At 36.7% G+C, this 19104-nt stretch overlaps 1 protein-coding gene across 1 annotated transcript in view; it reads left to right on the top strand.

The window, feature by feature from the left end:
* Positions 1–19104, top strand: part of LOC140155614 (F-box-like/WD repeat-containing protein TBL1XR1) — a 68273-nt gene that overhangs the window by 41380 nt on the left and 7789 nt on the right. The window contains 4 exon segments of the mRNA XM_072178527.1: positions 1417–1529; positions 3112–3149; positions 3152–3276; positions 13990–14091. Of these exon segments, the coding sequence (XP_072034628.1) occupies positions 1417–1529; positions 3112–3149; positions 3152–3276; positions 13990–14091 (378 nt within the window).

Below are 19104 nucleotides of genomic sequence, written 5' to 3'. Positions count from 1 at the left end.
AGGTCGCCAAACTTTGATTGCCCGCCATTCGCAAACGAAATGGAATTTAATTTTTTTTCTTGTTTCCTCACCTAGGGATCCATGAAAGGTACCCCTGAGCCAAAGGAGAGCAAAATCCAAGAGGGTGGTGTACACTCAATCTGTTTTGATATGGACTGACCCTATGAACAGTTCTTCAGAAATTTTTGTTGAACAAAAATAGCTATTTGAACTCGGTTGACCTTGGAGGAGATACAGAGATATGAAGATGACACTCCTGTGTGATGATTGCCGGGTTTCCTGACACGCTAGCCACAGGCTAGTGGTTGGAATTAATATCTATTAGCTAAGGCTTATTTATACAAGAAACGTAGGGTGTACTGCTATTTTGAGCTGGATAGCGATTAACCTGGTCAGGTTTGCAGTGTCAACTGAAACAAGTCAGTGGTAACAAGATAAAATGTTTGTATTGCTTTAAAAGTTTATAGGAGAGTCATATTAATGATCCCACAAACCCAACATTTCTGAATGAAACATTAAGACATGTCGGCTCTTTACAGAACAAATTTTACCATGCATGGTTACATGCAGTGGTCCAACAGAAATGGTAGGCTTTACAAATGGTATTTTACCTTGTATCAAATGGTATTGGACAATTTCAGTTGAAATCCTTACACCCCTTATGGAAGACATGACCCTCTTCCACACAAGGTCCCCTGAATGGGTGACTTTATCATGTTTGAAATTGGTACTCCCTGTGTAAGAGATTAAGGTCATCTGATTTGAGATTTGAACTGTAATAGTCCAGTTTATATTGTAAGTTGAAAACGTCTGCCATAAAATTGACTGCTTGGAGCACAAAAAGGCTAACTACATGGGCAGCCTGGAGTATAAAGGGTTAACTTCATTTTGTTTAGCCTTAGCAGTTATCCTTTTGTACACCAAGCAGCCCATCCAGTATTTCCCTTTTGTGCACCAAGCAGCCCATGCAGTTGACCTTTTTGTGCTCCAAACCAAGGCATTATCCAGAGTGGTGTCCAGGTGTCATTTGGACGCCCTGTTTTCAATTTGGACACCCTAAAATTCTGATTTTTGTAATGGATTGAATAGGAAGTGGACACCCTGATTTTGTAGAATAAGGTATTTTTGACCATTTTGGACACCCTAAAGACACCCCTTTGGCTAATGCCTTGCTCCAAACAGTTGATATATGAAATTAATTGAAACAGCGACATAAGGTAGGTCGAACTGGATGGTGTATATAGAACAACCTGGAAATGTGACTAGAAACAATTGTGTTCTACTTTATTGGAACTTTTTTGTGTGTTTTGAAGAGATCATATCCATCTCACAGTAGCCAAAACTTGAAAACCATAGATCCTGTCAAAGCTGAACTGTAACAAGTAACCTAATATTTGCAACCTTGTTTTGTTTCAGATCTGGTCAATGAAGCAAGAAACTTGTGTACATGATTTACAAGCACACAGTAAAGAGATCTACACAATAAAGTGGAGTCCAACTAACCCAAACACATCATTAATGTTAGCAAGGTAAGAAGGATTGGATCTGTTCCCTCATTTCTAACTAGTCCTTATTATATGCCGGTCTTTGATTCATTGCCCTTAGAATATTACCTTATGTTTAAGCAAAGTGAAATGTGGTATGCATGTTCAGGTTCAGAGTTGGTATTTGAGCTTGTTCTTTATATGATCTAGATGGCTTATTCACAAGCAATATACAATCAATGTTTTCAGTTTATGCTGCCAACACTTGGCTATTTCACTTACCAAGTCTTTTAATATATTTAGGGGTATTTTTTGTGTCTTTTTAAAATTTAAAGATTATTTGTGCATTTATGAGTATATATAATGGGGCTTGAGCTAGGGGAACCAAATAGTAGCAACCATTTTAACCATTTGATAATATTTGACCACAAAACCTGCAGTACTGTTCATACAAGTGCTGCATTTATCTCCTTATAAGTGCACTTGTGCTTGCTTCTTGCCACGGATATAACACCTAAGTAAAGACCCATGTCATCCTATCCAAACTAGAGCAGTAAATCCCTAGGCTGTCCTGCCATCACAACATTGTGTTCTAACATATGCAATTAATTCAATAAATGAAATACTTTTGTATTTTGTCTGTGTTTGGCAAAAAGAAAAGATAAGCTTTTGACATGGGGCATTACACACAAAGAGAGCATGTCCAGGGTTTTATGTTGTATATCAGCTGTCTGATAAGACTTCCCTGTGGGGGAACCATGTCTGTAGTAAAATATGGCAGACATCTCTAGGTTTCAGGATAACTTTAAATAGTTAATGTGTAGCGTTAATCTTAAAATTGTTCAAGACCAATCCTGGTAGCCATTCTAGGATTGTAGCGAAACTGTTTCAGTAACATGCTCTTGTCTTAATTTGATGAATATAAATCACAGAATTCTAAAATAAAATCATATATTCATGTGTTGGGTTAATATAGAAATGCATCAGATAAGCAATGTCAGTCAACATGGTCAGTTGTGTCCTCCTTATAGTATCATGTTGATCTTAATGCAATGAATTTGATGAGCCAAATTATAAACTATGCAGTGCATAAAGCTATAATAGATCATGAGAAAAATTATTCAAAGATGTCAATGTTTTGGATAAAAAATGGAATTGGGCATTATCTGGGTGATGGATGTGGAAAAGAAATAAAACTTTGTGTGTTAGTTTTACAAAAGGGGTACAATGTGTTGTCTATTTATAAGTATTAAGTTTGGTTATACAGCATCTTGAATCCATGAAAGAAACGGGTTGGATAATTCAGATTCAACTGAATAAGCCGACCACAATATTTATAGAACACAAATGAGATTCAACTGAATAAACCGACCACGATATTTATAGAACACAAATGAGCAAACTGGGAGAAATTTATCAAGCAAGACAAATCAAATCCAAGAATTAGTACATACAACTAAATCTGAATATGAAGTTATTTAATTTTGAGAAAGCATACAATCTAATTTGATTCAATAGTTGAAAGAAATTTTCAAGCAAATTCTCATGACTTATTTGTCTTTAGAAGAGTGGTTCACAGTTTGTGAGACCATTTAATAATGCTCTATACCTTTTTTTTTTTTTTCAGTGCATCATTTGACTCTACAGTGAGGCTGTGGGATGTAGATAGGGACTTTGTATCCATACACTCACAAGGCATCAAGAGCCAGTGTACAGTGTAGCCTTCAGTCCAGACGGCAAATATCTGGCTAGCGGCTCCTTTGATAAGTGTGTTCACATTTGGTCGACACAGGTGAGTTAATATTGAAGGGGAACGTACCCATCAAAAGGAATTCAAAATTAATTGGGGATGAAAAAGTAACATGTTGGTGTTACAGGGAATGCATGGCGTAAAATGTCCAAAGGTAACTATATGAAGCAGGCAGGTAGGTATTTGGAAAATTACTGTGCCAGTAACTACATCACCAGATGATATAGTGTGGGGCCACACAACATAAGTAAAGCACAGACACATACTTAGATCAAGATGCATATGCCCTGTCAATCAAGACATACTTAACTTACACTAGGCCTTATCTTTTGAGTGGTGCAAGTATGATTGCATGCCATCAGATGCCTAAAATAAGTATGATGATGAATGCAATTTACAGCCCACCCAAATGTAGAAAGTGCACTTAACAATTCCAGGAGTGCAATTCACACACACAGCTACATCACATCTAAACATGTTGAGGGTAGTATTTGTAGCATGTCTGGAATTTTCAGAAGAGGACTGTCTGTGTACCACTCTGCCCAGACTAGACAAACACTGTCATCAGGGTCCAAAGAGAAGTCAAGCTGATGTTTATGTGCATCAAGTTACCTATATGCATCACTGCATTTATCCCAAAACAAATACAGAGGAAGCAGTCAGTATCTGGAGTGCCATCTGAAAAGTAGTGAATCAGGAAGACTAAGTCTGATGGTTTCATCTTGAGAGAGTCCATAATCTGTCAATCATCTTTCCTCCAGGGTTGTGTGTATTGTCTAGACGAGGAGACGGTTCATTTTGCTGAGATGAACCAAGTCAAACAGACACAGGCTATTAGTTACACCATTGCATGGTTGCAACACAGACTGTCGGATCACTAAAATAATAAAAGAAAACTTAACCACTGGGTACTAAAATAAGTTTACCTCTTGGGAGGGCCTTAATTTGTTGTAAAAATTAACTATAAGTTATTCTATTGCTTGAAGAATATTTTAAATTACAAGAGAATTATATCTTTGTAAGTTTATAAATTCATTTTGAGATTGTGCACTTTGTTGTAGCTGTTTTAGACTTGGACTTATAATCGTGAGGTGACTCAAGGTTGTGGGTTCAAATCCCTGTGGCGTCAATGTGCAGTACACATAGGCAAGGCTCTATGCCCATATTGCCTCTCCCCACTCAAACAGGCACCGGCTTTATTCAATGCCGGGAAGGTAACAGACTCACTATGGAGGAGGTGTAGTGATTCCCCTACAGCAACGTTACATGGAGGAGTATGGCCTAATCACTTGGAATGAGATATGGGACACTCCAGCCTGTGAAGACAGACTTGTCCCCTTCACCTTTACCTTTTTGAGATAGATAATAGAATACTGAAAATGTCATGTCATGTTGTGACTCATTTGATGCAATATGATATCTTGCACTATTTTGACTATATTCTTAAGTACACTGCCCTATAAATACACACCTCAGAGCAAGAATCCAAACACAGAAGAAGCAACAAAACCTGAAGGCATAGATGAATCCATACCACCATCCATCAGTCATAAGTGTCTGTCTAGACTGGCATAAGGCTTAACAATACGATGAGACTTAGCCTACTGGGTGGGTGCACAGTCTGAGTAACCATGACATGCTTAACCTGGTATTAGATGTAAGCCTAAATGAAGCAAAAGAAACATGATTAATATGATGAGTGATGACAAACGGGTTGTTATCTCTGTTGGTTCAACACTATACAGATTTTAAGCCAATGTTGTTTGTATAGAGATTTGATTGTTGCTTTTATTAATTGCAGTATACTCCCAGTTAGTTTTTGTGGATAATTTGTGATTAGCGATAGACAAGATGTTTATCTTAAGGACAAAAGAGGGTAATCTAGTATGACGCTGACGTGATCCAAGTTCTGGCGTTGGTTTAGGTTGGTTGATGGAATCATGTAAAAAAAAGTTGAAAAACAAACCCAATAAAGTTTACAATTACATACATGATGTGGAGTTGTGACATTTTAAAACCCATCAGTCTGGTTTCTTCGTCACATGTGGTCATGTTTCACATGTTTTCATGTTTCACATGTTTTAAGATGAAATTGTGCTCTTGACATTTACTTCCAGAATAGATAGTCATGGATGTACTGTATTTTGTGCTCTAGTGTTAATAATAGAAAACCCAGATTGTTCAGCTTTGTATTGTCATTGCCAGTAAAAACATTTTCAAACTTGAAATACCAGTAACCAATAAACTGTACTATTGGTGATAGGCAGGGACAGGCGATTTGCGCAGAAAAAATAGCAAATTGCACGGAACTTTTTTTTCAGTGCAAATCATGTATCCCTGCCCGTAGGAAAAAAAAAATAGCCAATTGCACGGAAAAAAAGTTCCGCGCAAATCGCCTGTCCCTGGTGATAGGGTGAACCTCTTCCATTCGATAGAAAGGGGGTTTTGACCAATGCATGTTTTACATGTAAATCTAAAACCCACTTTGCATTTTATTTTGAGAGTTTTAACAGATAAAGTCACATAGATATGCCTCTTCCACTGAAATTAGCAAAGTTTCCTTAATGCTTTATCTATACAATATGCCCCAAGTTTTGTGTATCCCAAGAGGGGCCCATAGCATAATTATGATTGGCATCTGCATCTCAACACAGTAGCTTGTATCTGGAAATAGATTGTCATGCATTAATCTCATCTTGCTCATCGTAGAGTCTGCCCCGTCAGTTATGGGTGAAAAGTAAGAAATAAAAAAGAAAGGAATTGACGTAGTGAATAATGATTGATGGGTTTATCAACTTTAACAATAGGCAGATGCTCTAAGGGACAGGCTTTGTTAAAATTTTATACATGATGACTAAACATACTAAATTTAAATTTCACTTACACTTTGCAATTCTGTAACTTTATTTTCTGCAAGTCGTAATTAGTTCCAACATGGAATTCATCTAGGAAACCCAGTGTTGGGATAACTTAATGTGCTTCAAAGAGGCATTGTCAGACATAGCTTATGAAGATCTGAACCATTCCAAAAATAACTTAATTTCTTCAACATGAGGACTTACAAGGAAAATTCTAATTGCCATTAACTAAACCATGTATTCAATAGAGAGACAGGGATCAAAGCTAAAAGTACAAACTATCAAAGTTACAGCATTCACACATATACCTCATAATGGCTTGCACTTTGTTTAACAGTATATTCTGCATTACATTAAGCTGGTATGATCACTGAACCATATTCCACAGGAAGAGGTTTCAGGGCTAAATTAAGAGCAGCATAAACTGTGGGACAGTTTCCTACATTCTGAAATAGAGTTTATGAACTAATTTGTAAGGGGTATGTGTTGTTAATAGCAATTTTGATTGCTTAATTAGGCAGGCCTGTCATTGATACTGATATATTGAAATAGTAGCGTGTGGGCTTTTAGTGTAGCTTTGCAATATATTACAGGCTGTATCAAAAGGATTGATTACCAGTGATTAAGGGCCTCATAATTTGTAGATTAATTAATGTTATGAAAGGTCATTCAATGTTATAAAAAGGTCATAAAACTTGAAATTCTGTTCATTTCAAGAAGGTCCCATGTTCATTTCATTGGACAAAGGAAATAGTGGATTAGTGGTAGTCCTGATATTTTGAAAGTTTCACAGAAATTACAAGAACTGATGCAGGCTGCAAACATGTTATGTTATAGGTCTAGCATAATATGTTTGTGACCGGCTAGGACCTGGTTCAACTCAGCCGTAGAAATGATTAATGACGATCATGTTTTAGTCCATTTAAGACACCTTCCATGGAACCTTGTCATAGATACTGGGTAAACATACATAAAATACTGCAATGACATACTCTGATTTGGTCAACAGGGTGACTGACCTATATAACATGTGTAATTGACATTTGAAACCAGGCATTTGTAGGGCAAAAGTGACAAATTTCTAGCACTTCATTGCAAATGTAATGAAAATCTGATGACTTTATGGTTGCTTTGGTCAAATAAAAACACTTTAGGGAGATGAGACATTGCGGATAATATTCGAGGGATGGTTCTTAAGACTTAAGACTCCGGCTATTATTGGAACTGTCTACTTCGCAGATAGCTGTAACACGCTGAGGGTGAAGATGTGATTGGTTGATTGAGTCAGGTTATGCAGCATCACAATCTTATTGTTTGATCAAGTGGACTCAAGTTGGCACATGTTTGGTATATACTGAGGATACCTGCTAGCAAGTTTAGTAGTTGAGCCATGAAAAAAAATTGTATGATTGTCCTCATCTGATGGAACCCTATCTGGAAAACTGTACAAACATTCGCCTCGAAATTAAAAGGTGACATATCTGACATTTTGTGGAAAAGAAATTCAAATCTAGTTTGTTGGAAATGTTACATTTTATGGCTTTAAGTGAAAAAAATGAGCATTTTATATCAGACATGATTGTATTTAGCAGTCTTCATGTATAATCTGTTAAAGTTATAAATTTTATGAAAAAGTGATCAAGTCATCAAGTCATGTGCTGGACCATGATATCAAAATATGTAATGGAATTAGTTTTGGGCAAGATCTAAGACTTAACTTGTAATAACACCACACATTATGTGACCTGTGCCCGCTTCTTAAACTTCATTATCACCAACATAGCATGTGCTATATTATGAAATATGAGGAGATTAATTGGTCTCAAACCTTTAAATTGAAACAAACTGACCCCGAAATAACATGGCATGTTTTGCTCCCACATGTGGTGGATATATAGATATAAATTAACAACATTAAAGCTGAGAGTTACACTATGCTATTACACTACATGTAGGGAACATAATTCAGGTTTAAATACAGAGCAAGCATAATGGCTGTACTCTATGGATGAAAAAGTCACAATTTTCAGAGCAAAATTGTGCACATAGGTGCATCAGTAAAAGAAATCCATTTATTCAGCAAGCTAAAAAAAAGCAGTTTAATATAAAATGGATGTAGTTTCAAATCTGATATACAGCAAGGTTCTTTTGGTTTTATCATTAATTTGGTTATTTATGCAAATATGCATTGCGTGTAGTTGGTATGAAAAAATGACTAATTGGAGTTGGAAAATATCATTCATTATGGTAACAAAATTTTCGGGACAAAAGAAAATGCAAATATATTATTAAATACAAAATGTTTCAGTTGACCAGTCCTTGAAATAAGCTTTGGTACTTTTCATCAGCATTTGGCATAATGTATTGGAATTTTTGTATTTCCTATAAATAGACGAGAAATTGACAAGATGAAATCCATATGAAATTGAAAACAAATGACGTTGCCCAAGTTCCTGCTACGTTGCCCAAGTTCCTGCTACACCGTGGAATGAACCCTTGGAATATGACTTGCTGTCACCTTTGAAAACCTCTATGGGAACAATGTATACATTAAACTACATAGATAGCATGTCCCATGTTGCACGGTTGACCCAAAATAACCTGTTGTCATCGCCAATCAGGATCAGACACAAGCCAGATAAGGAAACCCATATTGATACTGCCAGGGAAGAGATACATTGATAAATTAGATGGGGAGATTACAGGCCTAGCTCCAGTTGAATCACGGCAGTACCAGGGCCCTGACACTCAGTTCAGAAGTATGTTACTGCGTGGAAGCGGCCATTGACCCTGTAATCGCGTATCCAGGAACTACCGGCCGCGTAGTCGCACTTGTATGGGCCCTATACGCGTTATTGATCGCGTTGGACATCGCGTTGGACTTGTGCTAGCGACGCGTTCATTAGCACCCCATTAGCACCCCATGGCAGCGCCCATACGTGTGTCAATTGTGGTTCGCGGGATCTTTTTTTTCAGGCTCTGTAGCGTGCAAATTTGGCTGGTGCGATTTTACAGTCTACCGTGTGGCAGTACTTTAAGACTCGGTGTTAGTAGTTAACCCTAGCTGTGCAAAAGGCAATGGTAAAGCATTATTACAAACTGGTAATTTGATGTTGAAATTTAAATACCTGTAATCTGTGGGAAGTGGGTGTGTACTGCATGTTAGTGATTATAATTTCATGCATGTTCTAGAATTCTCTGATTACGGAAAATAATGCTAAGTGTAACTTCGGGAATCAGGGTAGTTGATACAATTTCATAATGTTATTAGGTTTTCACTTGAAACCAATCACTTTTATGATCTTCCAATTTTATTGTTATATCAATTCTATTCAGCCATTGTCATTAGATAGTTACCATTACACAATGACAAAATCATCTATTTCCAGCAAGTCCCTGGTATGAAAGATAACACCATACAAAAACAGGCTAATAAAATAGGTTTCAGTATTCAATTGTAATAAATATTTATCAGAATAGAGCAGGGATACTGCTATGTGTCAGTTGCATGGGTTTAAGCAGTGTGTTGCTTCTACTCAAAGTTTCAAGAGTATCAAAAAAAGAAGGGCAATTTTTGTAACCTCTCTTGCCCTAATCCAGTAAATCTTTGTGTACGGTAATCCTGTAGGTTAGCATTCAGGAGAGATGTATCCATAAACCCACAGGGCATGTGATTCACTCAGCACAGGGGAGGGTAAGACTTATCAAGGCACTGTAAAAAGTAAATACCCACCCAGTTGTAAAGAACAAAAATGACAAGTTTACAAAAGGGAAAACCTCTGGGTATGGGTATGCAAGGCTCATGTTACATGAGAATGGGTTGCAAAAATCATCATTTGCAATAAGTAAGATACATCACGCTTTCCAGTCCAATTTTGAGTGGTTTATGTGCCTATGAGGCTTTCTTGTTTCCTTGCTGCTTATTGATAATCTGGATTGTGGTTACCAGGGCTCTAATCTTGCTAATTTCCTTCTTACCTATTATAGTTTTTTGAAAGAAATAGAACAAGTTGTCAATTCAATATGCAGTCTTGTATCAGACAGCACAGGATACATACAAAAGTTATGACAACCATTGAAATTATGGCAGGAAAACCTGAACATGTAGTGAAAACAATTGAAACAACAGAATGGGAAATGTAAAGTAGCTTGTCAGAACAAGTAACAAATAGAACTTTGGAGTAGGTTGTTATGCTTTTTATAAAAGGAGGTGGAATAAAATGGGCTCAAATGGACTATTCCATTTGAAATCCGTACACCCCCATGAAAGACATGACCTTAATCTCACACACAGGGGTTATAGACTTCAAATGGAATCACCCATTTAGATAAGTACGTTCACACTCCCTGTGTGGGAGATTAAGGTTATGTCTTCCATAAGGGGTGTATGGATTTCAACTGGAATTGCCTAATTGAATTTGGGGGATTTCCTGAGTTAAAAAGAAGCAAACAAGGTGATGAAACTTGTGGCAAGTTTTGCATAATAACCAAAGTAAGGGATGTTAAACTAAGAGAAGTCTCAAGATCACCAACGCAATGAATGATTTAAATGTGTGCTAGAATGTTTGATTTTATTGCAATTTAAATTTACATAACTGCATAGATTTATATTAATATGTTAATAAAACTCGAAAGATGGAAAGCTAAATTGTGCCCATCCAACACAAACTGGTCGTAAAGTCAGCATTTTCCATTTTGAGATACAATCAAAAACAGTAATGGATTTCTATGTAAACTATTAGGAATTTGACCTTTGATGAACCCTAACTTCACTTCCAGATGTCCGATGAAGCTTGTTGAGGTGTCATTTTAAAGCTGAAAGTGAATTCTTCCACAATCTGCAATAAACAGAAAATGACCTAGAGCCGACTTTACTACCACTTCGTGGTGGATGGTCACAATTAAGATGAACCAAACCAATACTGGGCATGTGTGCTCATTTCAAATGTTGATCCATTTGGATTGGATCCAATTTGGCCTTATTTTGGTCATTTTGTTAGGAATTCCAAAATCTTCTACACCTATTCCGCTTATTTTGGATAGAAAATTGTTGGGATCTGAATGGCTAAAATTTGAATTTGGTTAGAATTCCAAAATGGAATAGCCCAATTGCTGAAACATCACTGGATTCTCAATTCAATACATTTGACAACTATAAAAATGTCAGATTTCATATGAAAAATCTTATTTATTACAGGATTTGTTTTCTATAGCAATAATCACTGATAATGCAAACCTCATGAGAGATAAGCTTGAAGTGTTTTGATGTCGTTGTTGATTCCATAACAAAAATTCTTACTGTTGCCTAAATAACAGTGATTTTGGTTTATTTATAGGCTTTAATCATGCCATATTTGATTTATTGCTAACTGACTTTGTATGTGAGCATAGACTTCTCCGTAGTCCACTTGCCAATTGTGCACTACTCTGGCTATTACATTTAAGCTTAAAACTCTGATTTAATTAATGAGTGCACAATTGATAGATTTTCACAACTGATCTTTTCAGTCACCGTCGCCTCTGTTTGTTAGCTTCCCAAGTGGACTACTGACTTTGCCTTGAGAGTTAGGCCAATTTCTGGCCTAACTAAAATTGGTGATGATGTAATGCATCTTTAAAAATGAATCTGGCTTGTGATTGGTCGCCCAGATCTCGTTATTGTTTAAATCCTCCCGACGCGTACTGGTACCATTATAACTATACATGGTACACAACTATCTAATGAATGCGGCGCTTTTGTGCTGGTGGATGAACGTATGCATCTAGCGCCGTATTGTACCACCATGCTTAGTCTTGTGGTTAGATTTTATTGATAAACAAGTATGATTGACAGTGTGTGAGTCCCGGGGTAAAGTTCTGCTTTAAAGTGAATGTCCATAGTCGGTTTTTCGGATAATAAACTGGCAGATTCTAAAATTAGAATTGTTCAGTATTGAAGTGTCATTATAATTATGCCATTATGATATGTTGCATTCAATAATATAAGCCGATGTAGGGCCTAGACTTTACTTTTACTGTCACAAATATAATTATATAGCCTAAACTTTTTCATAACCATTTTATACTAGTATTTTGATGTACTAAATATCAGTATAATTTCGAGTTCAACTGAATGCGTTCATCATGATTAATAACATTTTTATTTATCAAAAATCGACTATGGCATAGTCTAATGTGAGCAAGGCGAGCTAAATATGGGATGATATAACATGACAAACTATATTCTAGTGTCACATGGATATCACATGGGTGCGTATGATTTCAGACTGAATGACTAGCAGCTCCCCATTTTACACCCAGTTGGAGTGGGACAAGTGTCTTGCTCATGGACACACCACATTGGCACCGACAGGGTTTGAACCCACAACCTTGTGATCATGAGTTGAATGTCCTTACTATAATTAAAGACAGAGATAAAAAGAATTTATCGCGTCTGATGTCACTGTCAATTACGATCCTTGATTGGTTTACACAGGTTAATCAGCGCCAGAAAGGAAGACCGATCTATCTGGTGCTGATCGGAGAAAAGGAATAGCAGCAAATGGCGAAAAATTACATACTTTTACAAGGCAAAAAGCAGCTTTTCTAGGCATTGTGGACATGGTGCCTTCGGTTAAGAAAGTTTCCTACTATAAAGACCTAACAAAATTAACAATAAGGCGCCCGGTTATAAATCCGCGTTCAGCAAGTCATCATCACGACACTTGTAAACAAACCGTGCTCGAGTTTGATTGACAGATGATGTCAGACGCAATAAATTCTCTTTATCTTTGTCTTTCATTATAGTATGCCATCGTGCTCCCTTTGGTCTTAGAAAGCCATCTTGTTTTTTCCTCATACATATTTTGCATTTAAACAGGTTCAGGTTGAAAACACCTGAATGTAGATCACTTGAGTGAAAAACAAGAAATTGTTTTCGGAAAAGTGTCAGACCATGAGTTTGTAATTTACAAGTTACAGACATTGGCTGGCCGGCCGGCCGACAACTGTTCTTTTTACAGTTGGCAAGAATGAAACACAAAAGATGCAGGTTTCCCTCCGTACCTTTCTAATCATCCAGGGTGGTGATGTTTAGCCACCGCTAGAGGTGCCGATTACATTTGATGCTACATAAATCTTCATTATTGTATACATAGTGCTAAACCTGTTTTCCTCACCAGACGGCTGAGGCTCTAGGCTTTGTTGGCAACCAGTCAAGTCGAGAAGAAAAATCACACTTTTTTTCCTTTACTGGACTTGTCAATACAGTTCACTAATTCATTTGTGTAAAATTTGATTTTCATTCTTCCTTTTCTTGTTATGTTTATGTAATTTGATATGTTATTGATAGGATAAAACTGTGATTGAGTAAGTAAAATAAATCTGCCATCAATGTGTCAAATGTATGGGCAGGTAATTGGTAATAACAAGGTGTTTGGTTTGCCATATGTGTTAATTTGTGTTATGTACTACTCTCTGTGGGATTTGAACTCCCTGCTTTGGGTGTTCATGCAGAAAATAGGCTGTTGTTTTTGGTGGGGTTTTAGTGTACTACAAATACAATGATGTCATGAACTACTAGCCTAAGGAATAGAAAAAAAAGGAAAAAATTACTTTTGTTTTTTGGATGTGAATTTGTTTCATTTATAGTCTCAAATTACAATTTCCGAAAAGGCAAGTTGAGATTATAAACCCACAAGAAGCTTTTGATTAAGTCAATCACTTCTGTAGACAAATGTTTTCAGAATGCAGTACTTGAGAAAACATAAAACATTTTCTTATTTTCATCAGATACTAACAGGAATACCAGCACATGCCCCAGAAATACAGTCATTGACTGTATTATATATCTGTATTTGAGTGGTATGAATGTTGAATTGACTAACTTTTCATGGTGTCTTTTTCTTTCTTCTTTCAGACGGGGAGTCTTGTACATAGTTACAGGGGAACGGGTGGTATCTTTGAAGTCTGCTGGAACTCAAGGGGGGACAAAGTTGGGGCAAGTGCATCAGACGGTTCGGTAAGTAGTACAACCAAGGATTACACCAGTCATCTTTGATGTAGGGCCTGATTTTGTGGAGATGAATCATAAAGTTATGACAAGTCTATAATAGACTTTTATTTGCTTGTATTTTCATGAGCCCAAAGGAAGGCTTGTGAAAACTAGCAGCATGTATGTGCAATGCTGTCAACATTTGTGACTTCCTTTCTTCTGTAGAATATCAGGTAAGTTAACATTCAGAGAGACACTCCTCTCATCAAGTAACATGAACTACAGAGGTTTCATCAAATCGGGCCAAAGAAGGGCAGTTTCAAAAATGGTTCCATCAATGTATCGTTGTCAACTAGCCCAGTATTTAAAAGTACAACTGCTAAAATCCTTAATGTTATTTGTTTGCAAAGTTATGAGGTTTTATAATGCAAACTTTCTTGCATCAGAGAGATTTCAGTTATGGACTGTTAGTGATTGAAGTATTTCAGCTTCACATTAAAGGTAACCATATTGTTTGTACATGGGTGGGTTTAAACCCACGATGGATGTGCACTCTTTCGTCAGGTAAGTGAAATTACAACCAATTTCATGCCAGGAAATTTTAGGAACCAACCAAGATAGACATAGAGTTTCCAAACAGTCCCCCTGCGCATTCACAGGTATGCCTTTAATAGCTAGGAGTCTTGAAAGGTAATTCAGTAATCCATGTAACATTTCCTAATGTTGCAACTTGTCACATATTTCTGATGGGTAATTCCCTTCTGCCCTACAATATGTTGGCTAGTCTATGAATCTAGGATTAAAAATAGATATTATTGGCTGACTGAATTCAGTTTTTGTCTAGTCTACATTGAAATTATAATGTAGTTCATTAAAGGAGGCAAAGAAGATGATTTAAAAATTACTTAAGAAATTCAGACCATATTGGTTTTCACATTGAGATATAGTTGTCTGTTTATGTCATATTTATACAGGGTAGACCACTTATAGCCTAATGTAGTCACATCAGTCTTGATTAGACTTGGTGGGCTGGACTCAAACCCAGTTTTACCAATGTGGTACAAGCCTATATGGCTACCTATGTTTCATAAAGTATAATAGCCTAATGTAGTCACAGCAGTCTTGAGTACACTTGGTGGTCTGGACTCAAACCCAGTTTTGCCAATGTGGTACATATGGCTACCTATGTTTCATAAGATTTAAATAGACCAGTCATACACATGTCTGTAAGGTGTATGCTGTTTGTAAACAACTGTCTCATACTTATTTTGCATTTATTTAGAAAAATATATATATTTCAGAATACAGAGAATGTTGAATATTTGGATTCCTTTTCATCTGTTCTCTAAGTTTTTCTAAATCTACATAAACTCCTTTCCCTTAATAAAGTTATTTCGGCTTAAATTGGCGAAAAAGACTCAAAGCACCGTGTATTGATATAGAATGGCATGCACGCAGACAGGGGCAGTGCTTACGCCAGTTGTACCTTGCATAAATTTGTGACTGGCGCACGCTTACGTGAAATTTATGTTAGCGTAAGTTGGGACTTTATTGACGCACACAGTTACAAAAGCCGAATAATGTTCGCCTATTATAAGCTGGACAAACTTTAACCACTTGTAAAGTGACTTCTCAACCTGAATCAGATTGTATGCAGCTCTGCATTGAGCAAGCCATACACAGGATACAAAACATTCGTCACTCAGAACTACTTTTGAATTTCCTGAACATTAATGTAAGATCCGCCCTCCTCGCTATGGGCATGCTATATAACTGTCAGCTATAGCTGAGCTTCAGTGAACTAGCTTTTACCCCTGGGAATGTAATAATGTTAAACCTTCTATATACCTGAATTTGAATCGGAGGTCCACTCTCTCATGTTTCAAAATATTTGGTGGACAAGTCAGGTTCAGTTGAAATGCAATCAGTAAGTAGCATGTTGTTCTCAAACATGTGTCACATACTATTGGTTTTTTGAAAGCCAAATGGCCTTTTAATTTTAGAATGCATTTATATACATTCATGACATTTGGATACCTGTTAATCAGTTTTAAGACTCACTAAATCAGCATCTCAAATTGAATCGGATTGTATGCAGCTCTGCATTGAGCAAGTCATACACAGGATACAAAATGTTCGTCACTCAGAACTACTTTTGAATTTCCTGAACATTAATGGGTCAGTCCATATCAAAACAGATTGAGTGTACACCCACCCTCTTGGATTTTGCTCTCCTTTGGCTCAGGGGTACCTTTCATGGATCCCTAGGTGAGGTCACAAGAAAAAAATTCAAATTCCATTTCGTTTATGAATGGCGGGCAATCAAAGTTTGGCGACCTCGACCAAAATTGGGAATTTAAGGGTCCAAATGACAAAGTGCTCTCTTTGAGGGCACTTTCTTCTTAATTGAATCAGTTGTGATCCTCTTTTTGAATGTGGTCACTCACTGGCTGTGTCTGAAATACCTAATGCCAAAAAGATAGATTTGAATTTCGTTGGGATTTCAGAGGGGGTCAAAATCAGCACTTCGTACTGTTCAATCAAATTATCTTGATTTTGAAGGACCCATGATAATGTCACAGTGCACTTATAGGTCCTAATTATGTTCAGAATGGATTAACCATATGCCAATGTCTATGAGCAATTCAAAAAAAGAGAAATTTCTAGACCCCTACAGAATTTTAGGCCACCCCTAAAGTGGTTCAGCCACAAATGGCACTTAAAATCGGCAAATGTTGACCCCTAATAACTTTAGGTGTACACCAGATATGAATTTCTAGTCTTTTGCATCTGAAAGAATGTAGTTTAATATTACTAGGAACATAAGATTTGTTTTGTATTTTTTGTGTTTTATTATTAAGTTGACGCTTTCAAAAAAATAGTCATTTTTGCCTAACATACCATGCATACAGGATACGGTACAAAATGCCAATTTTAGTATGATATTTTTTATATTTTTGATCACTTTATAGCCATTTGTATTATTTATCCTGATATTTCAAGTTGCTCTTGAGTCAAGTAATAAGAAAAACTACTTTCTAATCCTCTGTATGGATTTTATAAGGGGTCAAAAATGCACTTCCTGGCAACGATGCACATGCAAAGTACAGGTTATGGGGGTCAAATTTTCAGAATGCTCCCAATTATGTCAAGTCATATATCAAATTACTCGTATGGTCATGAGGATTCCAAAAATGTATAGTTTGTTATGTGTCAGACCTTTCAGGAGGGCGCTATGACGAAAAAATGTTCATAGGTCAACGACCTTTTTTTTTTTTTTTCATAGATAACAACGCCTGATTTTGGTAATTTTGGTGCCTAATTATATATGTTTTCTTGCATGAGAAATACAACTAAGCAAATAAAAAAACTATACAAGGAACCGATGACCTCTTTTTGCAATATGTCTGCCAAAAGCGTCCATATTGTAATAAGGAGGTCATTGGTTCCTTGTAGTTTTTAAGTTATGTAGTTGTATTTCTCATGCAAGAAAAACATAATTAGACACCAAAATCGGACGCTGTTAATTATGTAATAACAGGATAAATAAGACAATGATCAAAAATAAAAAAGGGTATGTTGAAATTGACATTTTGTACCCATAACCTGTACATTATTAGTCAAAAATTGGGATTTTTGGGACCATCAACTTAGTATCAAAACACAAAAAATACAAAACAAAACTTATGTTCCTAGTAACATTAGACTACATTCTTTCAGATGCAAAAGACTAGAAATTCATATCTGGTGTACACCTAAAGTTATTAGGTGTCAAAATTTGCCGATTTTAAGCGCCATTTGTGGCTGAACCACTTTAGGGGCCTAAAATTCTGTAGGGGGTCTAGAAATTTCTCTTTTTTTTGATTATTGCTCATAGACATTGGCACATGGTTAATCCATTCTGAACATAATTAGGACCTATAAGTGCACTGTGACATTATCATGGGTCCTTCAAAATCAAAGATAATTTGATTGAACAGTACGGCGTGCTGATTTTGACCCCCTGAAATTCCAACGAAATTCAAATCAATCTTTTTGGCATTAGGCATTTCAGACACAGCCAGTGAGTGACCACATTCAAAAAGAGGGTCACAACTGATTTAATTAAGAAGAAAATGCCTCTCAAAGAGAGCGCTTTGTCATTTGGACACCTTAAATTCCCAATTTTGGTCGAGGTCGCCAAACTTAGATGGCCTGCCATTCGGAAACGAAATTGAATTTGAATTTTTTTCTTGTGGCCTCACCTAGGGGTCCATGAAAGGTACCCCTGAGCCAAAGGAGAGCAAAATCCAAGAGGGTGGGTGTACACTCAATCTGTTTTGATATGGACTGACCCTAATGTAAGATCCATCCTCCTTGCTACGTGCATATTTATGCTATGTAACTGACAGCTGAAGCTGAACTTAGGTAAACTTAAGCTTTTCAAGCCCTGGGGTATAATAATGTTTAACTAAATACATGTGGTTGTGAATTGAGGTCCTATTTTTGAATGGCCAAAACAGACTCTTATATATACTGTCCAGGCTCTTATACAAGGTCCCAAGCTCACGCTGTTGTCAGTTATGTGATCAGAGTAGCGCCTCTCATTATAATGTAGTACTCTTAGGTTAGATCAGAAAACAAACTTGACCATATGGTCAGTGAGATTAAAAAGGGCTGATCCCCAATCTGACTCTTATTCAGTCCAAATATGACCCTGTATCACAGATGTTTTCTTGCGCAAGAAGAAGCAAAATTCTATTTTGGTAGTATTTTGATAGAAACACTCAGCATTTCTGTATGACTAAGTCGTTGAGGTTGGACAAAGGGGGTCATATCTGTCACAACCACTTTGCACATTAAAGTTACCTGTCATTAGCATCTCATATATGCTCATCTGTTGGGACACAGTTCATCAGCCCTCATATACATGTACACTCTTAGAATGACCTTTGAATGTTTTGGGTATTAAAGCATCATACTCAGCAACTTGAGGTCAACTCTTGAGCTTTGACTGTTAATGGATGTTGTTGAACTGAACCATAGATATGATGTTATTTA

Source organism: Amphiura filiformis, chromosome 6, assembly GCF_039555335.1.
Source record: "Amphiura filiformis chromosome 6, Afil_fr2py, whole genome shotgun sequence".
Lineage (NCBI taxonomy): Eukaryota > Metazoa > Echinodermata > Ophiuroidea > Amphilepidida > Amphiuridae > Amphiura > Amphiura filiformis.
This window is presented reverse-complemented; position numbering and strand designations above follow the sequence as displayed.